This window comes from Osmerus mordax, chromosome 19 (genome assembly GCF_038355195.1).
Source record: "Osmerus mordax isolate fOsmMor3 chromosome 19, fOsmMor3.pri, whole genome shotgun sequence".
NCBI classification, from domain to species: domain Eukaryota; kingdom Metazoa; phylum Chordata; class Actinopteri; order Osmeriformes; family Osmeridae; genus Osmerus; species Osmerus mordax.
In genome coordinates, this window is record NC_090068.1 from 10,516,015 (window position 1) to 10,543,770 (window position 27,756).

Here is a 27,756-nt window from a genome sequence, read left to right on the forward strand (position 1 = left end):
CTGCTATGACGATGGTGACCAGTAGAGGGTGCTACTTCATCATGGCAGCTACCTGTAAACTGAGGAGGTTTGAGCTGCCCTGCTTCCATCCTAGGAGGCATGGATTGGGTTATTTCTCTAAGTGTACTGTGTGTGTCTCTCTCTCTGACTCTGTCTTTCTGTGTGTCTCTCTTTGACTCTGTCTTTCTGTGTGTCTCTATCTCTCTCTCTCTGACTATCTTTCTGTGTCTCTCTCTCGGTCTGTCTGTCTGTCAGCCTCTGTACTTCTCTACTGTATCTGCTTCTCCCCCCCATGGTCTCCCAGGAGAGTCTGCGTTCCACCCTTTTCCTTTAGGAAATCACATAACAAAGATGCTTCCTCTGCCAGCCTGAGATACAGTGGTGTGTGTGCGCGCGTGTGCGTGTGGGCCTGTGTGCGTGTGCGTGCGTGCGTGCGTGTGTGTTTGCTGAATGCTTTCTCGACACACAAACCTAACAATGCAGTGAGTTATGTACTCTAAATCCTTATTCTGTGGGTGTGTTGTTACCAGTGTATCCAATGGGATAGAAGCGGAGAAAGTCCCATTGGCCCAGCCAGCCAGTGTAATTAGAATGTGTCTGAAAGAAAGCTGAGCTGGCCATACTCATCCCAGAGAGTACCTGTATTGAAACGTTTCACCTAAAAATAATTCCTCTGTCTGAAACTCATCTTTTCAGTCAGTAGCAATATTCCTGTGTTTGTGTGTGCGTATGTGTGTGTGTGCCTGCCTGTGTGTGTGTGTGTGTGTGTGTGTGTGTGTGTGTGTGCCTGTCTGTGTGTGTGTGTATGTGCCAGCGGAACACCCTGCATCTCTGCCTTGTGGTGCGAAAGACTCGTTTTTGTGTTGTTTGCATATTTCCCACTGCAATTCAGCACTTGGGGTCACGACAATAGATATTCAATTACCTGTGCTTTTATGAACACATTATCTTTTCAGAACTAGGTCAGCCACACAAGGGTCTGAACAATGAGACATGGAATCCAAGGCCTACGGATGTCTGTCAAGAGAAGAATTACATAAGAATGTAAAATAAAACCATTATCATCCTTCAAAGGTTTTATCCCAGTTTCCTCCCTTAAGCAACAGGTTTTGAGGATAGAGTGAAACAGTACCTCCTTACCGGCTCTGACTAGCAGGGTTATAGAGCCTGTTGAAGAATAAGGGTGGGTAACCATATATGGGTCTGGATTGGGTATGGTGCTAAAAGTATGTGAGGAGGTTGTAGAGGAGGACATGGAGTGTGTGTGTGTGTGTGTGTTAGGTTAGAAGTAACACCTGGTAGTGTTGTGGGTTTCCAGCAGGCTCTGTTCTACTTCCATTCACTCGTGACTGCTTGAGGAATATTGCCAAATAACACCATGGCCCATGAAAGCAGTGCTTCCACAATCCTCCCCTCTTTCTTCTCTCTCTCTCTCTCTCTCTCTCTCTCTCTCTCTCTCTCTCTCTCTCTCTCTCTCTCTCTCTCTCTCTCACACACACACCACACCCACACTCTGTATCCCTCATGCCCTTCTCCTCTCCTCTGTCCCCTTCCTCTCTCCTACTCTCCCTCTCTCTCTCCCTCTCTCGCTCTCAGTATCCTCTGTGCCCTCGCCCTATCTCCTCCTCTCTCGCTCATTCCCCCCCCCTTCCCCTCTTCCCTCCTCTGCATAATGAATTATTTTGTCTCTCTGCTTTATGACTACAGTCCTGCATTCCGGAGTACACCGTACCACCCTCCCCTCACCAGTAACCATGGCAACGCCGTATTTTCCTGTTAGTTCCATTTTGATATCCCAATTAAAGATGAGATTGTGGGGGAGAGGGGTGAGGCTGCAGGGGTCTGGGGGGAGAGGGGGGGGGGGGGGTTATCACAAGAACTGTCAGTGTGGTTGTGGTTTGGCAACAAAATATTATGAGACGGAAAATGTTGCTAAATATTGTCCTCCTCTGCTCTAGGTAGGATGTTTTGGCCCCGAGGATGATTCATGTGTGGCATCAACCTAGCATAACTAATGGTTTGACACATACACACACATACTTTTTCTCTCCATCTCTCTCTCTCTCATGCACATACAAACACATCCATACTCTCCCTCACACCCATGGGCACTGAAGCTGAACTGTAGCCGCCTTCACACCTCTCTGGAGCTGTGTGAGCCCCTCATGCTGTGTCTTCCTTTTACTCATTACTCCTTTCCCCTCTGTTCCCACCTTCACCACGTCCTCTCTCCCAGGAGAGGGGAGCCTCGGCCGCCAGCCCCGGCCCAAGGTCCTGGACGGAGCTGTTAGAGGAGGTGTGAAGACGCACGCGGTTTAACGTCCAGGTCTCAGGCATTACAACTGCAGAGGTTCCGGGTGGTGTGACTTAATTCTCTTTGTTTACTGCTTCCGCTTACGTCCTTGTCACCACTGTGCCACCTCCACTATTGGATGTTGGGATGTTGGCTGTTCGCAGGAACGTGAGGGAAGCTTCCTCTTGGTGCCCAGCCGAGCGGGGCAGTGATGGAGGGCTGGGACTGTGCTTTCAGTGAGTCAGATGTGGACTGTGTGACTGAAAGGAGCTGTTTTACAGCGTAATGAGCCACGGGACAGAGTGACTCTGCTGACCGCTGCTCTCCCAGACTTCTGACCAGGCTGGGGTTGGTTCAGAACTGACCCCATTTAGCACATTCCTCTGACCCATTTGCTATGGCGGAGGCTTGTTTCAGGGCCACCTTGAGTCTGAAGCCTGCATCCTGGTCCCGGAACAATCCTGGGACTGCTGTTCACTGTGCAGATGGATCAGTGAGTGTGGTGCAGCATAGCAGAATCTTGTTGGAGGTTGTTCTGTTGGAGTGTTGTATTTGGGGTGTTTTTGCATGGGCTTAATTGTGTCTAGCATAGAATGGTTGATTTTAGAGATACCTCGATTCAATATGAGTAATTACTTGCTACGCAATGATGGTGATTATTCGAGGAACATTAACATACCCCATACAAATGAGAAAAGTGGTTTCGTAATATCTGAAATGTGGTTGTCTCAGATGTTAGCATTGTATGCTTGAATACTAAACAGCCTAATTGGCTGGCATGGAAGAGTGATTTCCTATTGAAATGCTCATATCTTGAAGAAATTGATACAATAGATCAGATTTGACTCAAATATCTGCTTCTACAGGTTAAATACGTAGGCTACAACCTCGACTGGAGAATACGACACAAAATATAATACATGGAAAATAATACAACGTATATTTTTAGGGACACCAAAGAAAGCGCTGCCGCCCTCAACCTCACAAGAGCAGTCTTTGTTTTACCGTGTAGGACATGCAGGTGATTAACATGAGAAAGGCGACCGCTACGTAACGTCCGTGGGGTTTCTCCAGAGAAAATAACAGGCCTCTCAGCTAATCCACAAAATCGGTTTCCTGTGTCTCTCTCAGGTTTTAGTGGGATACATTACCATAGGAAAGACATGACACCAACACGTTCAGTCATTCTGACTCAATAGATACCCAACTGTCTACCCACCTACAGGTCTGGTCAAACCTGCAAGCAGACTGGATAGGTATACTAAAGCTCATTAAATAACATTCAGGGTCATGTGTCCTTATTTAGCCTGAGTATATTTATTATACGTAAAGAACATACAAAATAGAAAAATCTAGCAAACTTAAATTTATAGGGCACTTATCATCAGGACTAGAACCTAATCAAATTCAATAAGAATTGGTTCGGAAACACACAGTTGCAAAACATATACAGCCAACCCAAAAATGGGGTCGGGTGAAAGCTTTGATATTCAGAATATTTTATGACTGACAGCTTGAAATGACCTATGGTGAATGGAAACTGTGTGAGTGGAGGCGGAGCATATGGATGCAGTCAGTGGAGGTTAGTGCTATCCGACTCTGATTGTGTGCAGTGAGATGTCTCCGGAGTAGCCTACGCAACTCGACAAGGGCGATAAGTGCGTAACTTTTAGTTTCTTGCGGGTCTACATTTCATATCTTCAAGATTTTTTTTTATCGTTACGTTTCTTGACGAATCAGTATTTTAGAGGTAGCCCGCGCTACAGGAAAACTCGGTGGAAACAAAACAGTTCTCAGTCACCTACATTTTTGTGAAATTTTCGTAAAAAAAAAAAACTCTGGTTCCGATCCTATATAAGACATCAATGAAAAATCCTTGGCTTAAATTGACTAACTCCTTTTATATTGTTTGGCGAGGATAAACCGAACACGTCTTTGGGTTGCGTTCTTGCATCTTTTTTACTGACCGAAATTCAGAGAAGTCGTCAAGGGCTCGCGGACAAAGAATAGGGCTACATCCCAGGATACGATAAGTTTTCATCTACACTAATTTGCCTTTTCTTGGGTGTATAGGCAGACAACATGGACAAAAGACCAACATAACCTAAAGGACGTTTACTTATCGGACTTGGTGAACATAGAATCATAGCGTCTAAGAAAGTTTTTTTTCTGCTTATCTTGAGGCATATTGTTTATAAAGTGTTTTTGAGTGCCGTGTAGCCTACAGGATAAAAACAAACTATCGGCTTCATCACCATCTACTAAATTGTTTTTGTTTCGCAATGTTGTGACTACAACATTTAAACCATTCTGAGTAAAACTGTTATTTGAACTGTGTCAGTCTCAGATGTGGTCAGTGTTACGACCAACGGGTACACGGCCCAGCTGACCGTGAGACAAAACAAGTAGTTAGTTTTTGACTCCGACCCGAAAACGGTTCGTTTATAATACGGATATTTTGCCCGACATCATGGAGCTCACATCCAGGCGCTGTGCCTTCATTTGGTTTATCCTGTCGGCGTGCATTCTTCTGTCTTGTGGCGAGGAAGGTGAGTCGGATGGTCTAAAACGCATGTTTTGGGGTTTTAAGCACGCTTAACCATATCAATGTAGACTGTTTCTAGTAACAGTTGTTCACCTGTGCCATGATGTGACACACACGCCTCATTCACGGGCAACTTCTCAATCTGTTAGAACTGTTATATATTTGGCCTAAGTCTATCTAGTTTTTGGGCTGTTCATCAAGATAGGATCATACTTTTGTCATTATGGTCACTTGAAATGAACCTCCTAAGTCAAACCCATTTCACCTCTCCATGTCTAAATTGTAACATTGGAAGACCAGTGTTAAATTAGCACTGTGCGTGCGTGCACGTACGTGTGTTGTCGTGCGCGCGCGGTCGCGCGTGTGGTTTTGTGTTTTTTTTACCAGCGTTCTGGAAAGGTGACCTGTAGACCATTAGCCACCCTGACCATTTCTGTGCTGTTCCATCACCAATCAATCTTGAGCAGCATGGCTTGGATTAGTTCCACATTACATGCTGAAACGGAGACACCTGGTCCCCGCTATCTTCCAACAATTAACATGGCTGTGTTGGACAGAAATCCATAACATCCGTGCTATGGCATTACTGAGTAGTTGAGAGGAACATCTCTCACTAGGCCTGCAGCACTGTTCTCATTAGACACCATATCATGTTTGTGCTCTAATCTTTTTTGACAGTTTCTTTGAGACTCCCAGCAACTTCCATGAAACGTTACATCTGAACCACAGCCTGCTAGAAAGGTGGAGAACAACTTGTTCTATGTTGTTGTAGCAATGATTAGCCCAAACCTGTTTCTTCTCCTACTCCATTCCCTCCTAGTGTTTACTGACTCAAAAGATATACCCTCTCCTCATAGATGGGTGTTTTATAGGCCACTATAACCCCTCATCACTCTTAACACGTGGAGCTGACAAATTATTCACTTGTATTGAAGCTATTGATATTTATTTGCACAGTATTCAATTCTTTTGAAGAGTTACCACCATGTGGCCCCTTCTGGGAAGGTCTTAGAAAAGGCAATTCTGGTAATTATTAATTTGGCCAAGTTAAGCTTAGGATCCGTGGGGGGTAGATTAGATTCTGTCCACAGGGTAAAAGTCTCCACAGACTCAAACCCACCAGGATTAGTGTGTGTGTGTGTGGGTGTGTGAATGATTAAACAAAAGCTGATCTCCGAGTATCATATAACAGATATTTAGTGGTCTTTGTCAGTGAGGATTTGAAGAGAAAACAGACTTCTATGCCAGTGAGTTTTCACAATCAGCCTTCCTAGATTAACTAACCCCCCGAAAGACTCAAAGAAGGCTCATCCTCTCTCTGTTGCCTTCTCATTTCCTTCGCCTGTTTTTTTCATATTCTTCTTCTTCTCTCCTCCTTCCCTCCCTCCCGACTCTCCCTCTCCTCTGTTGATCCACCACCACGCTGAGTGACACCACGCTTCACAACCCATAAATTCAGCGTCTGAAACCAGAAACTGCTGAATGTCTGTTTTTGCTCTGAAAACAGGAGGCCTCAGGTGAAAGAGGCTGGCCCCCCCAACCCCCACCCTCGGACGCAAATCTTTTTATTCTGTTGCTCTTTCCATCTCCTCCCTCCTTCCTGTCTTGTGAGGGCGGCGGCGGCGGCGGCGCTGTCTTCTCTTGCTGACTGTCGCTACCCTGCCGTACAACTGCGGATCTTTCCCCAGAAATCCTATTAAATGGAACCGATTTTTATAAGAAAGGGATTTGCATTTAAAGCAACCCCTCCCGACACCCCCAGCCCATCATCCTCTGTGGCTTAATCCCACGATTAGCCTCTTGAAGAGTTAAACAGGCATCCGAGTGGTGCAGCTGTAATCTACAGGCCAATCAGCCTCTGCTCTCTCGTAACTCCCCCCCCCCCCCCCCGCTCTCTCTCTTTCCCTCTTATTCTGCCTCCCTCTCTTTCTATATCTTCTCTTCTCTCTTTCATATCCCTGTCGTTCTCCCTCCCTCCCCCCCTCGCTCATTCCTTCCTCTTGTCCTCTCGTAGACCTGATGAAGTTGCCTGTGTAGACTGTGGCCTTGGAGAAGGCAGATGGACCAGAGAGTGAGTGAGCGAGGCTGGTTTTATCAGAGCCCAGGCTATTCTGGTACTGCAGCGACCCCTAATAAGATGCATATGGAAATGTCAACAGACAGGTGGATCATAGTTTGGTTGATGGGAAAGCCCACCCCCACTAGGCCATGCATCACTGTCAGAGATACGCTGTCAGCCAAAAGGCGGGGCCTGCGCCCCGGGTGGCTCCCTCCTCCACCTCCACCCACACACCACTCACTGTGAGAGGGGACACAATGGGGACAAGAGGGGACACAATGGGGACGAGAGGGGACAGGCGGCAGAGGAGAGGGAAGGAGGCCGTGGCGTGTTAGACAGGAGAGCGAGGCACAACAGCACTTCACGTCTGTGAAGGAGGCATGGAAATACGGCCGTCAGGTCTAGTTGACATTAGGGAGAGAGAGGGGTAGAGGGAGACGGAGAGGGAGAGGGAGGGAGGGAGAGAGAGAGAGGGGGACAGAGGGAGAGAGAAAGGGGGTGCGTGTTTAATGTGTGTGCACGTGTGTGTATGGAGCAGATGACGATAATAAATCTCACCTTGATCATTGACAGAAGGACTTCCTGTGTGTGTGCGGTGTACACACTGCAGCTCCCGTGGGATTCTACCAGTCCCCCCCCCCCACCCCCCCAGATCCAGGTCTGGAAGCCGGGGGCTGGAGCTCCAGTAACGCTGCCCCCTCTGAGACATTCCTGCATGTTAGCCAGCCTCTCAGAGTACACACAGTTAGACATGTTCCCACTGGTTGTTCCTTCTTCTTCATGTATCATCACCATACAAGCCTCCCCACGTCATCCCCCCCCTCAGTTCAGTAGCATGGCATTTTTCAACCAGCTCCGCAGTGCCAAGCGTTAAGTGAAGAAGGGTGTACAGAACGCTCCTTTCCCTCAAGATGTCTGTTTTTACTTGGCTGGTGAAAGAGAGAGAGAGAGAGAGAGAGAGAGAGAGGAAGACCAACGGCGATGTGTCAGAATGAAAGAGAAGGCCCATGCAGGGAGACTATTCTGCTCAACCTCAGCTTGGATGTGCCGATCTTTACATGGTTTATTTAGCTGAAGTCTCTATTCAGACTGTCCCCCAGATTTAAGCTGTCCACCTCCCACTGAGGATTAGTCACTGAGAGCCACTCTGTTTGTGTGTGTGTGCGCACACGTGTGTGTGTGTGTGTAAATCAGGTCTGTGTGTGCGGTGTCTGTGTTCCTTTTGGAGTTTGCACATTGAAGATGAAACGGATTGTTTAATGCAATCCCTCATCTGTATAATTGTACCAGACACCGGTGCAGTTGACATGCAGGAAATTAAACAGTGTAACAAGTGTAACAGTTGACATTCAGGGGAGCTTCGCTGCTGGTGAACGTCGCTCGTGTTCCCTTTTCTGCAGTAGCTTGATGCCTGTTATTTTGCGTCAGAGCGCATTCGAGGGCTTGTGTAGAAGTGTATGTATGTGCTGACCTTTCGTTTGGGATCCTTCCCAGGCTTTTGTGGGCGGAAATGTCTCACAAGCGCAACTGACATGGAGACACTTGCAAACACAAGCTCCTCTGCCGCTTCGTTCCACCGCGAGGACGGGACCGACTGTTTGAAATTGTGAGAGGGAAGGGGTTCCGAAGGGGAAAAAGATAGAATCACAGTTTAATAAAAGGGAGAGGGGAGGATAAGCCCGTACTTAGTAAGAGATAACCCGTGCCTTCATGCGTACTTGACAGTAAGACAGATCTATGTCCAAAACTAATGTTTCTTCTCGCTGTAAAGCTATCAGTAAAAACGTATGAGACATCCTTAAATAAACTCCTGTGTAAGATATCTCCCCCATCACCCTCACTGGCATTAAGCTCTCATTCAGATAAGCAGTGAGGATCTCTCAGCTACTCTGTGCTTTGAGGTTGACTTAAGACAAAGTCCTTTGTACCAGACACACACTGTGACACCCAGTCTGTTTTAATTAAGATGGCTATCAACAGCACGCCAACTGTACCACAGTTTTCCCCTTAGCTGTATAATCAGGAAACTTCCTTGATCTGGCTTCTTATGGAAAGCTTCTTTTAGTGTGGTGCTCTGTCTCTCAGGGGAAGGGTGGGGGGGGAGGGGTGACTCTGCTTTTTGTTCCACTCCAGCTCTCCTTAATTGGGCTTTTATGAAGTTTAATCTCACCCACAGCTCAGTGTCTTTTGTTAGCCAGGGAGCTCGGGTGCGAGCTGTGTGGAGTCATCTGGCCTCTTTCAGACCAGCCCTCCGCTGTGGGATTAGTGTGGAAACTACATCTGACTAGGGGGGAAACACACCCGGAGTAGCACATCTGAGCTTACCTAGTAGTTAGCCAGGGATAAGCACAACTTTTAAGTCCATAAATCCAGTTAGTCCTCAATAGCTTTGGTGTGGACTTCAACAATAAAATGGCGGCGTTTTCTGCCGTGCTCTTCTGCTGTGGCATGAGAATATTAGAATTTAAGTTTACCCCGAATCTAAGGATTGAGTCAATTTAAGCCCACACATTTTCGAAACCCAAATGAATGCCAGGCTCTTTTGAGGCTAGCTTTAATGCACTTAATCCTCGCTGCTTAAGGGTCAGCCATTTTGCTTTCGCAGCTGTGTTGTTCTGTCCTGGCAGCGGTAGTGGTTTGGTCCCATCCAGTAGCCTGCCCTCTAACTGGGTCAGGCTCTGTTTTGGGACTGGGGGGGGGGGGGCACCGGGGGCACTGGGACACCAACAATGCTCCACATGCACCGTCCCCCCCTCCCCTGTCCCCAAGATGTCAGGGAGGAACGAGGAGCCGATCACGAACGCATTCTCACCGCTTTGGCATTCTCTTTCTCTCTGCTCCTCGACTCCTATTCTTCAGACGCACGCACGGTCACACGCAGCCGTTATTGTAGAGCGGGGTGTTTGTGTTTCCTGCGCAGGGCTCTCGGCCCAGTGGTTCTGGTGAATGCTGGGGATGTGTGAGGCCAGTCCCATCACTCTTCAGCCTGCTCCCCAGCAGGAAACCACCAGGGGCAGGGGCTTCTGGGAAGGAGAGGCCTAATCTCACCAGCTCGGCTGACGTGTCCGACACGCATAAACACAGACACACGTTAGTGCGCGCCGTGTTCTACAAATACACACCCACTCGTGCGCGCACACACACACACACACACACAAGAAACACATCAAACCCCACGCAGGGCACCAGGAGAAGTCTTAGTGACAGAAAGCCCTGTTAAGCTCCTCTCGTCTTGTTTTCAGCTCTCACTCTTTCACTTCATCTGTTCCTCTCTCCCAGAACACTCGTAAATCCTTAACCCCGGTCACTTACCCCTCGCTGGCCTTCCACACTCTCTCTTTCCTCGCTCCTCTTCCTCCTACCCCCCCCCTCTCTCTGTCTCTCATTTCTCTCACCCCCTCCATCTCTCTCCTGCTCTCCTCTTCTGGTTTGTAGGGGGTAATTGGTACTCTCTGTTTCCTTAATTAAAGCGGGGGTCTAATTGAAGCAGATGTAGGGCGAAGGCTCACAGGCCTATAATTTCCCTATCACACTCCAGAGCCCGGCAGAGGGGAAGGAAGGGAGAGAGGGGGAGGGAGAGAGTGACGGGGGGGAGGGGGAGAATGAGAGAGGGGGGGGGGAGGGCACACAGCAGAGGGGAAAGTGAAGTAGTGGCTGTGTAATTAAAGAGGGGGTTTGTTCACTCTGTGATCGCTTGGGTCAGGCTATCATATTCAAGGTCAGTTATTTAAAGCCAGCACACATTTGGGCTTCCTCACCTATTGCTGTGGAGTGGATGGGCTGGGATCGAGGGATGATGGGGGTACTGAAGGAGCAAACAGAAGGGGGGGGGGGGGGGGGGGGGGTTCCAGCAGCCGGGCCAAAGGTGGAGGGGTCCAAAAGGAATACATGAAAGCCCTTCTGTCAGAGACCTGAGCCTTCTCTGCTCTCGGGAATTACAGAAGGGCAGGCTGAGGAATGGAGTCTTTTTAAAGGGATGAGTCAAAGCCTGCTCCAGCGCACACTGTCAATCCAGCTGTGTGTGTGTGTGTGTGTGTGTTCACGTGTGTGTGTGTGTGCCCTTGGTGCACCCTTAATCTCAGGCATAAGCTTGAAAAACCCCAAACATCTGAACACACAAGTTGGCACAAGCTCAAGCAAAAACACTCAGACACGCATGCATCCTGTCTCATAAAATATAATGATAGAGGGGTGATAAACAGTGATTATACACACACTCTCACACACACACACACACCTTGTATTCCTAAAGGGCAGGGGTGGGGGGGGGGGTCCTCATTCTGCTCACTAGCACTGGGACAGGTGTAGGAACAATGCTGTCAGCCAGGTCTATTTGGGTCAATACTTGAAATGGTTCATCCAAGTCAGAGCAACGTGTTGTTGCATTGCCCAGACCCCAATTTTCTTTGTAGAAAATAAAATATCATCCTTACTCTTGAAGCCATACTGAACCCCCCCCCCTCCTCTCCCTCCACTGGATCTACATAACTCTGCTAAGTTAGAAGCCCAAACATGGAGTTCATAACACGACCAAGGGACTTCTTCCATGTCCACAACCTGAGTAGCACCACCTCGCAGAGGATCTGTAATTAGTTTATTCCTGCGAGCTTGAGGTGCATCACATAGTGGGGAAGCACCGAGTGAGAGAGCGTGTTCTTCAACCCTCCATTTCCATCCCAGCGCCCTGTCCTCCTCCTCCTCCCCCAGGGTGGATTCTCACTCGCGTCTGAAGCTGAGGACGACCCTGCCCTCCTTCACCCCTCATCCTCTCCTCTCCCCCTCTCCCCCAAACCCCCCCCCCCCCCCCCTGGTGTCCATCTCTTTATTCACTGCGTCGGACTGTGGTTATCAGCCCTCTGCAGCCTGTAAGTGCCCGGGAGAAGAGGGTGGTAGAGAGGGAGGGAGGTGTCGAACCTCTCAGGGATTGTCGAGGAGGAGAGAGAGAGGATGGGATGGAGGAGGAGCGGTGAGGTTGTCGGTGACAGAACGGGGTGTCAGAGAGCGAGCGAGGGAGGCGGTGAGGGAGCCAGATAAAGGCTGCCGTATCTAGTGTGTCTCCGTCAATGACAAAGTGTCAGGACTGGTAGGATTCATATCAAACTATCAGAATTATTGATGGCATGGCACTGCTGGCACATGCTGCTCTTAAGACGGCTGACCCAGAAAACACAAAAGGAAATTTAAAAAAGCATATGCTCTAAAACCCACAAAAGAGAATGTACCACAGAGTAAAATGAAAGAAGATGGATAAAAGTAATTCCCTTTACGAGAGAGAGGAAGAGAGAGAGAGAGAGAGAAGTTGGTGTTGGTGCTCAGAGAAAATGGTATTTATAGATCAAAGGCAGCCGGCTTGTGCTGAGATGTGGGCACGGCTGGGGATGGTCACATGCCCATCTTACCTGCAGACAGGCTGACCCTTGAGCCAGACCCCTGCTGGAAGCCCCTGGGGCCCCAGGCTCTCTGAACCAAACCTCTCCCCATCAATAAGTAATGGCCGGCTGACAATACAGCAAACAGACACGGCATCATGGTAAGGGGGCGCGGCTTGAGAATTTACACAGGAAAAAGAGAAATGATTTCAGCGTCCGTGCTTGCCCGTGACATTTCTGCATTGTTCCAGTTCGGGTCCCAGTCTGTATTGAATTACTCAATCATAGCAGAACTGTTGTGGCTGTTACCGGGCTGGCTGTGGGCCGAGGCTTTGGGAGATTACAGAAAATCAATTCAGTTTTAATCACAGCTCCCTGCTGGAGGGGTGTGTAGGTGTGTGTGCCGCTCTGTGGATGTTTAAGTGCGTGGATGCTGCGCTTGTGTGTGTGTGTGTGTGGCTGTGTGTGTATATGTATGTACACTGTGTGTGAATTTGGGCTATACCCTTGTTCCCACCATTAAGTCCCCATGTCTCCCTCTCTCCCCCCCCCCCCCCCCGCTAGTGGTTTCTCACCAGGTTATTTTTAATCTAGAAATTGGGATGGAGGACAAGAGGAGGGAGGGAGGGACAGAGGAGAGGGGGGTCAGACCTGTAGGAACCACAGATCTGGTGGGTGGCTGTGAAGCAGTGCTGTGTGTTTTCTCTAGCAGGGTCTCGTCCTGTTTCCTCTCCCTCCAGCTCCTCTAATCCCAGCACAGGCCTTACAGATGGAACTCTGAGCACACCGCCTGTTCGCACACGTCCGGCGCTTAAATCGGCTTCATTCTGTTAGCATTGCAATGGTACAGTCTGCACGCATCGACGCCCGCGTGCACGCGTTTATGTGCGAGCGTGCGAGTGTTCTACCTCAGCATGTGTTAGACTCACGCTGTGTGTTGTGTCCCACAGAAGTTCTGATGAACACCAAGACGGAGATGTCCGACCTCCGATGGACCGTCTACTCCCATGCCGGACCCGAGGTGTGTGTCCTGCATACATATTTACTCTGCTTACACACACACACACACACACAGCCCCAGGACACAGTGCCTCGGCCCAGTCCTCTCATTATGCTCCTCACCTCCCCTGCCCTGCTGTTACAGTCCATCTCATCCTAATGCTTCACGCACGACAGCTTAAACACCTCTTACAGCCGTTTACACATTCCATCGTTTAGTTGCCCCCCCCCCCCCCCCCCCCCCCCCGGCACATCGTTTAGTCATCCCGAGCACATGCCATGTCCTTCAGCTGTCTGCTTCATGCACTGGGCCCTGCCTGGGTATGATGTGCACATGCCTGTTGGGTGTGGGACGGAGGTACACTGGCCCCTGGCCTCACCGTTAGATAACCCCCCCCTCACCCCCCCTCCCTCTCACCCCCCCCCCTATCCCCCCCCCCTCCCTTTCACCCCCCCCTCTCACCCCCCCCTACCCCCCCTCTCTCTCTCACCCCCCTCACCCCCCCCTCTCACCCCCCCTCTCTCTCCCCCCCTCACCCCCCCCTCCCTTTCACCCCCCTCCCTCTCACCCCTCTCACCCTGCGCCTGCCGTCTCCTCAGTGGGAGGAGGTGAGCGGCCACGACGAGGAGAACAACAGCGTGCGGACCTATCAGATCTGCCAGACGGTAGGCTCGGCCAGCCACTGGCTGCGCAGCCGGCTGATCGGGCGGCGGGAGGCGTCGCAGGTGTACGTGGAGCTGCGCTTCACCATGATCGAGTGCTCGTCCAGGGACACACACAGCCCCAGCTGCAAGGAGACCTTCAACCTGTACTACTACCAGGCAGACTCTGACGAGGCCACGCCCACGCACCCGGCCTGGATGGAGAACCCTTACACCAAGGTACACACACACACACACAGATGGGACCATTAGACACACATGCACACACAGGTGGGCTCATTAAACACACACACACACATAGTATTGACCACCCATCCACAAGCACACACACACACACACCTGGCTAACCCAGTTCCGCCTCACCTCCCCGACAGGTGGACACGGTAGCGGCGGACTTCCTGCTGAGGAAGGGCGGAGAGAAGAAGTTCAACGTGAAGACTCTGCGCCTGGGTCCTCTGACCAAGAGAGGCTTCTACCTGGCCTTCCAGGCCCAGGGGGCCTGCATGGCCCTGCTCTCGGTGCGGGTCTTCTTCAAGAAGTGTCCCACCCTGGTCAGCGCCCTGTCCTCCTTCCCCGAGACGGTGCCCCGCACCCTGGTCCAGGAGGCGCAGGGCGTGTGCGTGGAGCACGCCACCCAGCAGGGGCCGCGCCCGCGGGCCCCCAAGCTGTTCTGCGGCGAGGACGGCCAGTGGGTGGGCCAGCCCACCACGTCCTGCAGCTGCGAGGCCGGATACGAGGCCGCGGACGGCCACACCCGCTGCACAGGTGAGAGGGGAGGGGCGAGGCCTACCAGGGGGGTAGAGAGGGGGTGTGTGAGAGGGGGGGCGAGGCGCACCGGGGGGGTAGAGAGGGTGTGTGTGAGGGGGGGGAGGCGAGGCCCACCGGGGGGGTTGAGAGGGTGTGTGTGAGGGGGGGGAGGTGGGGGGAAGTGGTCTGCTGGCTGGCGAGTGAGTTTTGTTGCCATCTCATCTGTTTTGGAGGACACACTCACACCTAAACAATGAGACAATGGAAAAAGTGTGAAGGTGGTGGTTAAGGGTGGTGGTTGGGGGGTGGGGGCGGGGAGGGAGGGAGGGGGCTTAAGAGGTCTAGTGTGAGAGGAGTTGAAGGAAGGATTGTGGTGGGGGGGGTGTGGGTAATGAGCCAAGTGAAAGGCTGGGACGCTGGAGGAACAGAGGGAGGCCGGAGTGGGGGGGGTCAGAGGTGAAGGGTGGTGTCACAGGGCAGGGGGGGGGGGCTGAGGGCGGGGACTGGGACATGTCAGAGAGAGACCCTGTGATTTATCCTTCAATAGAGGGAGGAGAAGACAAGAGGAGAGGAAGGGAGGGGGGGGGGGGGGCAGGAGAATGTGCAGGTGAAAAATCCAGCACTCCTGGAACATCAAAGGGAACCAGATAACAGAGAATAGGAAGGGGGGGGGGGTTCTCTGTGGAGCTATACCACCCCCCCATAATAACGCAAATTAGCCTTGTAAAGCCTTGCACACAAAGACACACACACAGGTTGAGGAGAGCAGGCAGATGGGCCCTAATGTGGATGAAACCTGGTCGCCTCTATCCTTCTTTCTCCTCCATTTTGCCGGGGAGATATTTTCCTGCTTTGACAGGAGTTGCTCTTGAGCCAGAAAAGCCCCACTCAGCAGGTCATTACAGGAACACCACGGCACTGCAGATGACTGAAAATGTAGGATAAGAGCATGTTAAGGCAATAAATCTCTGCCACGCCAGCACAGGCGTGCACAGACACACAAAAAAAAAGACGCAGACAAAAGCTCGAGCCACCCATCTCCTCTTCATGTCTACACCGACACACCCTAACGCACTCGGAGCCACAGGCAGTTAGTTTCCTGTGTTCGCTAATTATTGTGGTCTTATTTCTATGTTCCCGCATATGTGTGTCTGTGTGTGTGTGTGTGTGTGGGTGTCTGTTGTGAGCGAGTGAGTCTCCACCCCATTCTCCCACTTGCCTCTGGAGAAAAGTAAAGAGAAGGTCAAGCTGGGGTCACATTCCACTCCCAGCTTTGAGGAGAAAGAAGACCTTCTGCGTCTCCCTGCCTCTCCTCACACATGCTCACTCAGCGCCACTCCAAACTAAACGGACGTCAGCGTTTCACACACGTCGGGCCCGGCGTGTTTTGAGGACGGCCGGTTTTCAATCTCCGTCCCCAAACCTATTTAGTGTAGCGGGGAGAGAGTTGTGTATGCTCTGTTTTGCATTCCTCCTGCCTACCGGGGAGGAAACGAGTGTCGTAAACGGCCGTGTGTTGATGTATGGAGCGTGCCGGCGGCAGGGGAGAGATAGGCCGTAAAGCTCTTTAAGTGGCCGGGCTGGAGCCTATCACGTCGCTATAAACCTCGTCTCTGTGCGCAGCATCTTAGCAGCCAGCGGTTACAGGCTATTTATGAACAGGTCGGTCTGATGCCTTATCTCCTGAGGGCCTTTGATGCCCCCAGGACTCTGGACACTGAGGCTGCCAGGCCCAGGGACGCAGGTCGACCCCCACCCCCCCCCCCACGCCAGCACACATCTCTGGCGGAGCCCTCATTAGCATTCTGAGTGCGGGACATCTGACTAATGGAAACTTTTGATGACGCTTCCTTTTTTTTGTTGTTGTTGTTTTGGTTTTTTTGTGTTGCTGGTGGGGTTTTCTGTCAGTGGATGTTTTAACCCCTGTGCTGCCCCTGTCTGTGGTCTTATAGAAAGACCCTCCTCGGACACAATGGGGGGAGAGTAAAAGGGTGAAAGTTGTACCCCAGCACATGTATAACAAAGAGAAACTCTATTTATACTGTCTGGGAAAGGAAGGGCTACTCGAATTGTAATGATGTCATTTTATTCAGAGATTAGGCTGACGCGGGGCTTTTTTTTTTTTTCTTTCTGCCGACATGTAGTTTCCTGCCTGGCCGAGTTAACACCTTAACTCTTCAGCCTCTTTATTTGGTTAATGATAAATCGGCTCCAGGGAGTCGGAAAAACCTTCTCTGTCAGGAAGGCCTGGTTTTATTTAACCCTCGACACTGCTGAACCCTCTCACCAGCACTGGAGCAAAGCCACTGAGCTCAGCAGCACTGGGCTACCACAGCAGATGTTAGCAACTAGCTGCTCAAAAGTTGGATGGAAACTGTACCGCCATCTTAACAAAAAGCTAAGGGGGCTTGAAGTTCCAGAACCAAATTCAAATCCGTTCCCAACTGTGAGTGTGCAGCAGTGATAATTCTAACAACTGCTGCTTTACAGCATTCCTTGTCGCTCCCCACATCTTTTGTAGCATGACTTGCAAAGAGTCAGGAGTTCTAACGCTAGCGCGTGTGTTGTGTGTGTGAAGCCAGCTGTAGTCTTTGTTCGTCCTGGTGTGTTGGTTTTCGACTCGCCCAGCAGATGAAAGGGCTCTGAGTGGCTCTGATGACTAATCTCTCCAGAGTCCGTCTGTTTTGATTATTGCACACTTCACAGACTCGCACTAACACTAAAATTAGCACTTCGATATCCTCATATGAATACATACTGGGAATGGCTATTGACCAGATTTATTTGTACAGACGCGTGTATAAACCAATGCGAATGGAGCGGATCTGCAATAACACCCACGTACAGTACAATCACACACACACACCCACCCACAGACATGCAAGCGTACACACACACACACACATATACACGTACAGACAGGCATCACATGCTGTGCAAGATCCCTCAGTTGAATGAGCGTGGTGTGTCTGCACAGGTTTGATTAATCGGGTGTTTACAGTGTAGCTGGGTGTCCGTGTGAATGGGGATGAGAGCAGAGGAGAACGCATTCAGATCCATTTCATTGTGTTTATGTATCCTGGCGGTGATTAATGAGCGCTCCAGTCCTGTTTGGCTGTTTTTTTTCCTTCGTCTTCATGTGGTTCTTGGCTTCCGTGTCTCCCGGTCGGGACACGGAGGGTGGAGGTGATGTGTTCTGACGCGGCGCTCGTGGGCGGTGTCTGGGACCACACTAACCCCCTCTCTCCCCGTCTCCTCCTGCCCCCCCCCCCCCCCTCCTGCCCCCCCCCCCCCCCCCACAGCCTGCCCCCTGGGGCAGTTTAAGGCAGCTCCAGGTGGCCTGTGCTCGGCCTGTCCAGGGTTCAGCCACGCCGTAGTGACCGGGTCCTCCGCCTGCTCCTGTCGCCCTGGATACCTCCGAGCTGAGTCAGACAGCCCAGACACTCCGTGCACCAGTGAGTACACACACACACACAGTCACTGAAAGACAAACACAACCACACACACACACAAACAAACATTCTCCCCATTCTCTCCTCTCTTTACGTTGCCCTGCTGCACTCGCTGCCCTACTTTCTTGTTTTCCCCCGTCTCTTATATTCAACTGGTGTTTGTCTTGTTGCCTTCTCCTCTTTGTGTCCCCCGCTCCTCCTCTGCAGCCCCTCTTCCTTTGCTCTCCTCACCTGCTCCGTGGCTTTTGTCCCGCTGCTTCACAGTATTGAAATGCTACTCTTTTGTGTGGGCCTGGGGGTGGGGGTGGGGGGAGGGGTGCAGAGCCTGGAGGTCAGGCCCAGAGAGGGGAAGCATTGACGGCCCCTGAGTGACACCTCCATGCAGATTCCGGAATTTCAATTCACGGGCCACATGTGTGAATGGGGAGGTATTTTTTAATTGGCCACACTCTGCCAGAATGGCCGTGAAAAGGAGTTAGCGAGGAGCGGCGGCTCCCACCGCTGACTCCCTTCCAGCGGACGGGAGCCCGGAGGGACAGGCTGGGACCGGCTGGGACTGGCTGGGACTCGCACGTCCACCGTTCAAGGCGATCCTAAAGCACGAGTCATCCCAGGCTCCCGTCTGGATCCCTTCCTGTCCCAGACCACGCCTTCCGTCTCACTCTGTCCCCGTCAATGTCGATCTGAAGACGGGGGCGGCAGTCTCAGCTGAACGGAGGCACACGATTGGCGCCGGCTGTCGCCACTTATACCACCCTCCCCTCCCTCCCTCGTCCCCTGAGAGAGCCTGGTACCCGCTATCCCGCTATGTGAGGCTGGCACAGAAGCCCCCGTGGTCCCCAGGCACAAGGCCCAATGACAAAGCAGTCTCCTTGGCAGGAGCCCGCGGAGAGCCTCCTTCACACCGTCTGAGTGGCGTTGCTGTTTAGTCGTGGTTCCTCCGCAGCGATCCCCCGCCCCCCCCGGCCCCCCGCCCGCTGATCATTATCGTCTGGGTTTTTAGACGCGTGTAATTGGAGCAGCGATTCTATCCTGCGCCCCGGCGTGGCTTCCTGCCGCGCTCCCTGGCGAGTCGGCCGCCGGCTGGAGGAGAGAGAGAGAGAGAGAGAGAGAGAGGGTGTCGGGAATCCAACGTGCGTGATGGGACTTCAGGGATGAGCCGTGGAGGAGGCTGATGGGAGGGGAGGGGGAGCAGAGCAGAGCCCCTGGTTGACATTTCTTTGGAGGGGGTGGGGGGTGGGGCTGTCTTACATTTACATTCAGTCATTTAGCAGACGCTCTTATCCAGAGCGACTTACAGTAAGTACAGGGACATTCCCCCGAGGCAAGTAGGGTGAAGTGCCTTGCCAAGGACACAACGTCAGTTGGCATGACCGGGAATCGAACTGGCAACCTTCGGATTACTAGCCCGATTCCCTCACCGCTCAGCCACCTGACTCCCCTCTTGGGATGAAGACAGGATTAATGTTACGTGACGGGTCATGATCCAGTGGTGTCTGACCCCCCCACCACCCACCCACCCTCTCTCTCTTCAGGGTTCGTTTCGTGATGGGCTGTTCCAGTGGCAGCGGCTGCTCCGGATGTTTCTGACTCTCCCTCCTCTCTCCCCCCCCCCAGGGCCCCCCTCGGCCCCCCGCAGCGTCAGCACCCAGATCAACGACACCACCGTCACCCTGGAGTGGAGCGAGCCCCTGGACAGCGGCGGCCGCAGCGACCTCACCTACTCCCTGGAGTGTTCCCTGTGCGGGGCCCCCAGGGGCCCCTGCTCACCCTGCGGGGACAGCGTGAGCTACCGGCCCGCCCAGCGAGGCCTGCTGGGCCGCTCGGTGGTGGTCTGGGGCCTCCTGCCGCACACCACCTACACCTTCTCCATCCAGGCCCTCAACGGGGTCTCCCAGCAGAGCGGCAAGGCCCCGACCAGCGACAGCGTCAACATCACCACCAGCCACGACGGTAGGAGACTGAAACTAGGATGGAGGGACAGAGAGAGAGAGAGAGAGAGAGAGAGAGAGAGAGAGAGGGGGGGGGGGGGGGGGGGGGGGGGGGGGGGGAGAGAGGGAGAGGAGACGGAGGGGAAGAGGGATACTGAGGATTTTGTGATTTGGGCATGTGATGTTTCACTGTTTTCCACAATCTAATGACCTGTGTGTGTGTGTGTGTGTGTGTGTGTGTGTGTGTGTGTAGTGCCCGTGCTGGTGTCCACGGTCAGGAAGACGGTGTCTACTGAGAGCAGTCTGACTCTGCACTGGTCTGTGCCAGCTCAGCCCCACTACACCATCCTGCAGTATCAGCTCCGCTACTGTGAGAAGGTGAGGAACACCCCCAGAGACCTACATCCCTCCCCCACAACCTCCCTCGTCCTCTCCCCCCCCCGCCCCCCCGTGTCTCTCCATCTCTCCCTCCTTCTCTTTATCTCTACCATCACTCTATCATCCCTGTCAAATGATCGCTCTTTTTGACTGTAAATCCCAAGTCCTGAAACATCCCCTCCCTCCTCCCCTCCCTCCTCCCCTCCCTCCTCCCCTCCCTCCTCCCCTCCCTCGCCCCCTCCCTCCTCCCCTCCCCTCCCCTCCCCTCCCTCCCTCCATCCCTCCCTTGGTTCCGCAGGAGAGGCGTGGCGAGGAGCAGTCGTGTCGCTACAGGGAGAGCGACAGTAACCAGGTGGTGTTGAGCGACCTGCGGCGGGCCACCCAGTACGAGGTGCAGGTCCGCGCTCGCACCATGGCCGGCTACGGCAGCTTCGGCCCGGCAGCCTCCTTCCGCACCCTGCCTGACGGTAAGGAAAGGCCCAGGCTTCTCTGGCGCACGGAGGCCCCGGTTTCATCTTCTGCCAGCAGTGACTTCTTTCTGTTTGCTGTCCATGTGCTGTCTGTGCTTCAGTATGGTGAACTCTACACTCTCTCTCCTGCTTCTCTTCTTCCTCATCCTTAAACCACTATTGACTTCAATCGACCTCCATCCTCTCGTCTCCTCTCCTCAGAGGACGATGACTCCTCCCAGCTCCTGGTCACAGGGGTGCTGATCGCCATGGGGATGTTGCTGCTCATCACTGTCATCACTGTGGCTGTCTACTGTATACGGTAAGAGGGGGAGGAGGGGCATGGAGGGAGAGGGAGAGAGGAGGGGGTGAAGAACAAGTGAGAAGGCGGGGAGGACTGAAGATATGTAAGGATATCGAAAACTAAATCTGTGGCTCTAATCATGACATTTGACATTACTTTATTTGATTTTAACCAGCCGTCTCTTATCAAGCTATTCCTACCTAAATGAATCCTATCAAACGATCCTACCAGTTCATGAGAACCAAAGCCGTGTTCATGAGAGTTAGTGCTTAGCAGGCTAAAACTCCCTCTACCCTCGATGACAGCACGTTCCCTTCATTGTTTCAGGTAATAGCCCTAGATGCCCCCGGAAAGAAAGGTTCTGGGAACACAGAGAACCAGTTTGTCAAAAAATGAGCAAGAGACAGACAGACAGAGGGAGGGAGGGAGGGAGATGGGGGTAGGGAGAGAGGGAGGGAGAGAGATGTAGAGAGAGAGAGGGAGAGAGAGAGGGAGGGAGAAGTAGGGGAGGGGTGGGGCAGGATGCAGCCGTCCCAACCCTGTCTCCACAGGACAGAAGAACAATAGTCCTGACCTTGGGGCACACGCACTTAGAAGCCACACACACACACACACGCCCAAACACACAACCCACACACGCAGTACACAAACCCAGAACATGCATTGAAAAATACCCACACGTATGTTCAACCACGCACGTAGAACAATCCACACACATATTCCCCTTGTCCACACGCACAAATACACCCCCGCCCCCCCCAACACACGCACGCGTGCACACACACACACACACAACACAGTAGAGGTCTGGACCTCCAGCCAGCGGAGGGTGGGACGGCAAAGCTATTTTGAGCCTGTGGGGAAGGGGAGGGAGAGAGAGATTGAGCAAGGCAGGGGTCCAGTAGCCACAGGGTCGGTCCTACTGGGATGGGCTTGGGCCAAAGGAAGTCTCACTAATGGAGCCCCCTAGCAGAACAGAAGCGAGCGGCAGTCAGACTGAGAGGGGTGGAGTGGGGCGGAGGGAAAGAGACAGAGGGAGGAGAGGCAGACTCGTGCTCTGCTGGGATGTTTGTGATGCTGCGCGTCCGAGACATGGGCGCACGGGCGCCAGCAGCATCTGTTTTGGAGAGGGATGTAGACGGCGATATGTCACTGAGCTAACAATCTGTCTCTCCCTCTTTGACCCTCCCTGGCACCGTACCCTTTTTCTCTCCCTCGTTCGCTCTCTTCATCTCTCTCTCTCTTCATCTCTCTCTCTCTTCATCTCTCTCTCTCTCTTCGTCTCTCTCTCTCTTCATCTCTCTCTCTCTTCATCTCTCTCTCTCTTCATCTCTCTCTCTCTTCATCTCTCTCTCTCTTCATCTCTCTCTCTTCACTGCTGTTCTGCCCTGCAGGAGACACAGCAGAATGAAGGACCCAGAGCTAAGTGACAAAAACAGCCAGTACCTCCTCGGCCAAGGTGAGAACACGCATGCACACACCAGCACACACACACACACACACACGTACTATTAATAGTACTTTTCAAAGTCACGTTTCCTAATGTGGACCACACAAGTGTTAAGGTTGTTTGTGAATCCAAGTTCTCTCTCTCTGACACGCGTCTCTTCACCCACGATCCTCTCTGCCTCAGGGGTCAAAGTGTACATCGACCCCTTCACCTACGAAGACCCGAACGAGGCGGTGCGGGAGTTTGCCAAAGAAATCGATGTCTCCTTTGTCAAGATTGAGGAGGTCATTGGAGCAGGTGAGCCTCTCCTCTCAGCGCTACAGTGTGAACATAAACTAGCCACCTTTTACAGATAATCCACTTCCCAGGGGTCAGGAGTTAGCATAAGCAACATGGACTCTCTCCAGGGAGTTTAGCTTTCCATGCTAAGTGTGTGTGTGTGTGTGTGCGCTGCAGGTGAGTTTGGAGAGGTGTGCCGGGGCAGGCTGAAGGTCCCAGGGAAGAAGGAGAACTATGTGGCCATCAAGACTCTGAAGGGAGGCTACACGGACAAGCAGAGGCGGGACTTCCTGTCCGAGGCGTCGATCATGGGCCAGTTCCAGCACCCCAACATCATCCACCTGGAGGGCATCATCACAGCCAGCTGTCCAGTCATGATCCTCACCGAGTTCATGGAGAACGGAGCGCTGGACTCCTTCCTACGGGTCAGTCTGAATCTCTGTACACACACACACACAAGCCTGTTGAATTTTCACACTCCCAAACAAGCTAGCTCATTGACACATCCACGCGTTCTCACTCTCTCTGTCCTCTGTGTCGCCTCGTAGCTGAACGACGGTCAGTTCACGCCCATCCAGCTGGTGGGAATGCTGCGGGGCATTGCCTCGGGCATGAAGTACCTGTCGGAGATGAGCTACGTCCACCGCGACCTGGCCGCACGCAACATCCTGGTCAACAGCAACCTGGTGTGCAAGGTGTCCGACTTCGGCCTGTCCCGCTTCCTGCAGGAGAACTCCTCTGACCCCACCTACACCAGCTCTCTGGTGAGACCACCAGACACACTGACCCCACACCAACACTACACTCCCCACTCACAACACCACTGTGATGGGATGCACACCATGGGTCTGGAAATATTTGCGGTACGCTTGATTTAAGTCGAGTGAAGCAAATCAAACGCACCTCAGTTATATATCACTTGAGTCACTGATGTGTGGAGCTGAGTCGGGTTAGGTAGCTAACTCCTCTCGTGTCCGCTGTTTCCAGGGCGGCAAGATCCCCATCCGCTGGACAGCGCCCGAGGCCATCGCCTTCAGGAAGTTCACCTCGGCCTCCGACGCCTGGAGCTACGGCATCGTCATGTGGGAGGTCATGTCCTTCGGGGAGAGGCCCTACTGGGACATGAGCAACCAGGATGTGAGTGTGTGTGTGTGTGTGTGTGTCAGGTTGACACTGACAGAGAAAGAAAAAGATTAGCATGTCCTCCTGCAGACCCAGATGACGTCTGTTTAATTCGCCCCTCCGTCGCTCTCCGCCCTGTCAGGTGATCAACGCCATAGAGCAGGACTACCGCCTGCCCCCGCCCCCAGACTGCCCCACCCACCTCCACCAGCTGATGCTTGACTGCTGGCAGAAGGAGCGCTCGGCCCGCCCCCGCTTCGCCGCCATCGTCAGCGCCCTGGACAAGCTGATCCGCAACCCCGCCTCTCTGAAGATCGTGGCCCAGGAGGGAGCAGGGTGAGTGGGCATCGAGGGGACGCGGGGCGTGGGGGGGGGGGGGGGGGAGGGGTCAGGTGGAGAGCGTTCACGAGCCTGTGTGAGGAGACTAGAGTTGGTGGCTCAACACACAGCTTGAGGTCTGTGTGAGCAGTGAGTGGAGGGCGTACTTGTCAACACTCCCGTTTTCCCCGGGAGTCTCCCGTATTTCACACCAATCTTACGCCCGTCTCCCCTTTGGTTATTTCTCTGGTGAAACTCTCGTAATTGATATGGCCCAAACCTCGTTATATGAATAATCACATCAATACATTATTCCAAGGTTGTCCAGTTGCCAGATCTTGAAACCCATCCTACTCACATACATATCATGCAATTTTCAACCCATTTGTGACCTCAACCTGGCAACCTACAACCCAGTTGCGCTGTTGATATCTGCGCAGGTAGACGGGAGAATTTGAATATTAGACGGGAAAATTTGAATAGTAGATGGGGGAATTTGAATGAAGAAGTGGTAGAAATGGCATTAAAAGTCTCAGGTGGTTGCTACGGCGAAGAACAAAAAAATATGGCTGCAAAACAATATTGATTCTGATATATGGACGGAGGAATGGAATTTCTTATCTCCAAGCCGCATCGACAATTCCCACGCCTTTTGGGATGGAACGCAATACAATGAAACACAACAGCACAGTCGAGCTGCGGAGGCACAAAAGGGCACACCGGTGATTTCGAGCTTTATAACTAAGGGACTTATTTATGTTTATTTAGCCTGCCTCTGGCATCCTCTGTCTCTGACCAACCCCCCCGCCGCCCCCCCCTCCACCATACCTGTCAACATTTGAGTACCAAAATCTGGGAGAACTCAGAACGGGGGGGGGAGGGTGGCCAGGAATGGGTGTCCTGTCCCATTCCTCGCCACCCTGTCATTCCAGTCCTCCTTTCAGTCTTTCACTTGTCTCCGGTCCTGTGTGTCAGCCTCTGCATACCTGCCACTGGGCATGCTCCGTCGCCTTGCTGTGTCCTGCTGGGAACTGTCAGACCCCCTCCCTCACCCTGCATACTCACCTGTCACTCAAAGCCAGGCCCCGCCCACCCCCACAGCAGCCATTGTTTAGGCCTGTCACTCCCGCGGGGCAAGATACTGCCCCCCTCTCTCCTGAGAGACCCTCCCTCCCTGTCCCCCTCCAGGGGACCTGAATGTAAGCCCCCAGTGTTCTGGTGACAGGGTGTGTGTGTAACCTGTTTGGGTCCCCCCCCAGTGTTCTGGTGACAGGGTGTGTGTGTAACCTGTTTGTGTCCCCCCCCCCAGGCCGTCCCACCCCCTGCTGGACCAGCGCGCCCCCCCTGCGCCCTCTTCCTGTTCCTCGGTGGGGGAGTGGCTGAGGGCCATCAAGATGGAACGCTACGAGGAGAGCTTCCTGCAGGCCGGCTTCTCCTCTGTTGACCTCCTGGCCCAGATCACCACTGAGTAAGCACTGCTCTGACCTGCACTGCTCTGACCTGCACTGCTCTGACCTGCTGCCACAGGCCTGGCTGACTGTTTGTTTGCCTGTCAGCTTGGCTGGCTGACTGTTTGTCAATCTCTCTGCCTGTCAAGTTTTTGGCAGGCTGGCAGAATTTTTTTTTTTGTCGTCATGGCTGTCTATTCTGGTCTTGCAGTCTTTGTCTGCCTGTGTGGTATGTTGTGTGGTATAAATGGATTATATTGATTTCCTGTCTTCCTGTCCTCTCAACCTGTTTATTCCTCCTGTGACTGTCTGGGTCTACGTAAGCGTCTGTGTCTGTCTGTGTGTGTGTGTGTGTGTTGACGATGTGACTGAGTGTGTTTCTCTGTGTTCCTCTGCGCAGGGACCTGCTGCGTCTGGGCGTGACCCTGGCGGGCCATCAGAGGAAGATCATCTCCAGCGTCCAGACCCTGACCATGAGCAGCAAGAACCACCCCGGGGTCCTCCGCTTCTAACCCCCCTCCTCACCCCCCACCTCTCCTCCGCCCTCCTGGCCTCGGCCCCTGACTGTGACACAGACACCAGCACACCTCCATGTCAACAGACAGACCCCCGCTGCCATACATGGAGTCCCTTAAAAGAATGGGGGCGCAGCTTTTTTGACGCTACAGAGACCCACGTTTCTCGTCCCTCCAGCCGAGGGGGGGGGGGGGGGGAGGGGGGAGCAGGCCGGCTGTCACCTGATGCTGGAGGAGGAGGAAGAGGATGTTTTCCATCTCCGCCCTCCCTTTCCACTCCCAGCCCCTGGCGAATGTTTGACTGTGGTCCCGCCCTGGAGCGACATGGATCAGAACCGGTGTCGTTTTTAAGGACTGTCGCTTTCATAGTTGGTGTACAGCATGGTGGGGGACGAGTCTGTGGGCTGAGGTGACACTTCCTGTTGTTGTGGCATGCATTAGGCCACGTGGATTGCTCTGCTCTGAAATGGTGGACAAGGCAAACTGTTTAAGTCGGAAGGTTAAACAGTTGGAAGGTTCTAGAACCTTCCGCCTTTTATAAGAAGGTTCTGGACTGTAATCACAGTTTTTTCAGCAGACCTTGGGATTGGACTTCTATTTGCGTTTGCTTTCAGAATGACCTGGTTCTTTCCTCGGGGTGTCACGGCAACGCCGGCCAGCCGTCCACCTGTCATCCTCCCAGTCAGAGGCAGTCTGGGCCTCTAACTGGCCCAGTTGTGTGGGAGGAGGAGAGAGGGACTGAGAAATATTAGCACTTTGTCTGTTTCAGAGAGAAGCTGTTGGCCAGAGAGAGGGAGCTGGGGTCTCTCCCAGGCTCCGCCCCCTCCTTCTCTCTGCAGGACTTCCTATGTTTCTCTTGGAGTATGGTTGGCCATTTCCACTTCCTGTCTCTCTGCTGGACCGAGGCAGCTCATTTCCACACAGTCTGACTGAACAAGGAGCCAGTGGAGGACAGAGACCAAGAGAGCACTGTTCAATCTCTTTTCTACAGAAACTTTTCTGGGGAAAACTCACAGCCTCGTTGTTTGAATGGATGCTATTGTAAGTGGTCTGTTCTTTTCAAACTTGTCTTCTTGCCTGAGTGCCATTCAACTTACTGGTAGACTAAAAAGCCTGTTTTATAAAGCAGATTTATCTAAGGAAAATGTCCTTTAAACTTGCCACTTCAGATGATTTATGTTTCACCTTTCAAGAGATTGTTTAGCCCCTCAAAGGACTATGGGAAATGCAGTCTTCACATTGAGGATCTGTGGAATAAAAACAGGGACCTATCTTTTATAAAGTCTCCTTTTAATTAATGTATAGATATAAGTATGATCTTGATCCCTGTCCCATCTGAGTGTATTCTGTATTCTGTTCAGTCACAATAAAGATACACGCCAGTGTTTATCACCCAGAACTCTCCTCGGTCTGTCTGTACTGCAACAGAGCTTTG

The 27,756-nt window shown here is 52.5% G+C and overlaps 1 protein-coding gene across 2 annotated transcripts; it reads left to right on the plus strand.

The window, feature by feature from the left end:
- Positions 1–3,929: 3,929 nt before the first annotated feature.
- On the plus strand, positions 3,930–27,720 carry ephb4a (eph receptor B4a). 2 transcript variants are annotated; one of them, XM_067256629.1, is made up of 17 exons: positions 3,930–4,842; positions 13,217–13,287; positions 13,866–14,147; positions 14,303–14,693; positions 17,978–18,130; positions 19,745–20,080; positions 20,312–20,436; positions 20,735–20,903; positions 21,108–21,207; positions 22,584–22,648; positions 22,823–22,936; positions 23,096–23,343; positions 23,467–23,682; positions 23,906–24,055; positions 24,183–24,376; positions 25,668–25,826; positions 26,207–27,720. In XM_067256629.1, exons 1-17 carry the CDS (start codon positions 4,764–4,766, stop codon positions 26,316–26,318), a joined length of 2,964 nt encoding a protein of 987 aa, XP_067112730.1. In that variant the 5' UTR covers positions 3,930–4,763; the 3' UTR covers positions 26,319–27,720. The 2 variants fall into 2 exon arrangements, with proteins under 2 accessions (XP_067112730.1, XP_067112731.1); XM_067256630.1 differs by lacking the exons at positions 24,183–24,376; positions 25,668–25,826; positions 26,207–27,720 and adding an exon at positions 24,131–24,178.
- Positions 27,721–27,756: the final 36 nt, after the last annotated feature.

Excerpts from the sequence above, each read along its gene's own strand:
- ephb4a (XM_067256629.1), top strand. The coding sequence starts at position 4,764 with ATGGAGCTCACATCCAGGCGCTGTGCCTTCATTTGGTTTATCCTGTCG. Across the intron at positions 13,288-13,865 it reads ACTCCCATGCCGGACCCGAG|TGGGAGGAGGTGAGCGGCCA; the intron begins GTGTGTGTCCTG and ends CCGTCTCCTCAG. Across the intron at positions 18,131-19,744 it reads CCCAGACACTCCGTGCACCA|GGCCCCCCTCGGCCCCCCGC; the intron begins GTGAGTACACAC and ends CCCCCCCCCCAG.